At 55.7% G+C, this 1,486-nt stretch overlaps 1 protein-coding gene and 1 long non-coding RNA gene across 3 annotated transcripts in view; both read left to right on the forward strand.

The window, feature by feature from the left end:
- Positions 1 to 886, forward strand: LOC108445525. 2 transcript variants are annotated; one of them, XR_001860410.1, is made up of 2 exons: positions 1 to 38; positions 537 to 886. It is a non-coding gene; the product is annotated as an uncharacterized LOC108445525 (long non-coding RNA). The 2 variants fall into 2 exon arrangements; XR_001860411.1 differs by having other exon boundaries at positions 619 to 886.
- Positions 887 to 1,251: 365 nt separating this feature from the next.
- Positions 1,252 to 1,486, forward strand: part of LOC103612506 (EH domain-containing protein 2-like) — a 5,945-nt gene continuing 5,710 nt past the window's right edge. The window contains exon 1 of the mRNA XM_017729559.1: positions 1,252 to 1,484. Within this exon, the coding sequence (XP_017585048.1) occupies positions 1,272 to 1,484 (213 nt within the window). The 5' untranslated portion in view covers positions 1,252 to 1,271. The remainder of the gene's footprint in view (positions 1,485 to 1,486) is intronic.

Below are 1,486 nucleotides of genomic sequence, written 5' to 3' on the forward strand. Positions count from 1 at the left end.
AGAGCTGCGCCCGCGGCCGCCGCGACGGCGAATTTGGGGTAAAAACCCGGGAAAAGGAGGGGGAAAAGCCCCGGAAGCCCCGGGAAAAGGTCGGGAAAACTCCGGGAAAGCTCCGGGAGCGGCGCCGGCAGCGCCCGGGCCCCGCCCCGGCCGCGTTCGGGGCAAAAAACGGGAATTTTGGGGCGAAAAAAGGGGGATTTTCCCACCGGGAAGAGGCAAATCCCCCCCCGAGCGGGGCTGGGAAAAGGCGGGGGAAAGGGAGAAGGGATTTTTGTGGATTCGGGAGCGAGGAAATCCCGAGAGCTTCGGGTTTCCGCTTGTTTGGGTGGGAAAGAGCCGGGAAGTTTGGGATTCTCCTTGTTTTCCTGGGAAAAATCCCCGAAACTCCGTTTTCCTGCTCGTTTTCCGGCGAGGAATCCCAAAAACCTTCACTTTTGGGATTCGATTTTACAGGAAAAGTCCCTAAAATTTCATTTCTTGGCTGGCTTTTATGGGGAAAAAAGCCCGAAAGTTTGTTTTTCTCCTTGTTTTTACAGGCAAAAACCCCAGAACTTCTCTTTTCCTGCTTGATTTTCTGAGAAAATCCCTAAAACTTCGTTTCTTCGCTTATTTTGACAGGAAAAAATATCCCAGAGACCTCATTTTCCCTCAATTTACGACACCACCTCCCTGGAACTTCACTTCTTGGCTTGGTTTTATGGAAAAAATTCCTCCAGCGTAATTTTTTTCCCTCCTTTTATGGGAAAAGGTCCCTAAAGCCTCTTTTTTTCTCCTCATTTTTAGAGGGAAACCACCTGAAATCCTCATTTTTCTCCTCATTTTCCCCCTAAAACTCCATTTCCCCCCTCGATTTTTTTGGGAAACCCCCCCAGACCCTCCTTTCCCCGCTGGATTTTTTGGGGTGAACCCCTCAGCTTTGCTCTCTGCTCATTTTTCCCATCCAAACCCCCTCAAATCCTCCTTTTTCCGCCCGATCCGGCGGATCCAGGTGGGAATCCCTCCCCCTTCCCCCCATGGCTCCCAACTCCAGCTGAGCCCCTCCCTTTTCCCACCCTTTTCCTGCACTTGTTGGGAACCCCCCCCAGACCCTCCTTTCCCCGCTGGATTTTTTGGGGTGAACCCCTCAGCTTTGCTCTCTGCTCATTTTTCCCATCCAAACCCCCTCAAATCCTCCTTTTTCCGCCCGATCCGGCGGATCCAGGTGGGAATCCCTCCCCCTTCCCCCCATGGCTCCCAACTCCAGCTGAGCGGTCGCGCGTGCCTCCGCCGGGATGTGCAGCTGGCTGCGGCGGCACCAGCGGGCGGCGGCGCCCGAGGTGCGCACGGTGACCGAGGGGCTCAAGGCGCTCTACAGGGCCAAGCTGCTGCCCGTGGAGGAGTTCTACCGCTTCCAGGAGTTCCACTCGCCCGCGCTGGAGGACGCCGACTTCGACGGGAAGCCCATGGTGCTGGTGATGGGCCAGTACTCCAGCGGGAAAAACCCCTT

The sequence above is a fragment of the Corvus brachyrhynchos genome, unplaced genomic scaffold (assembly GCF_000691975.1).
Source record: "Corvus brachyrhynchos isolate BGI_N302 unplaced genomic scaffold, ASM69197v1 scaffold543, whole genome shotgun sequence".
NCBI classification, from domain to species: Eukaryota; Metazoa; Chordata; class Aves; order Passeriformes; family Corvidae; genus Corvus; species Corvus brachyrhynchos.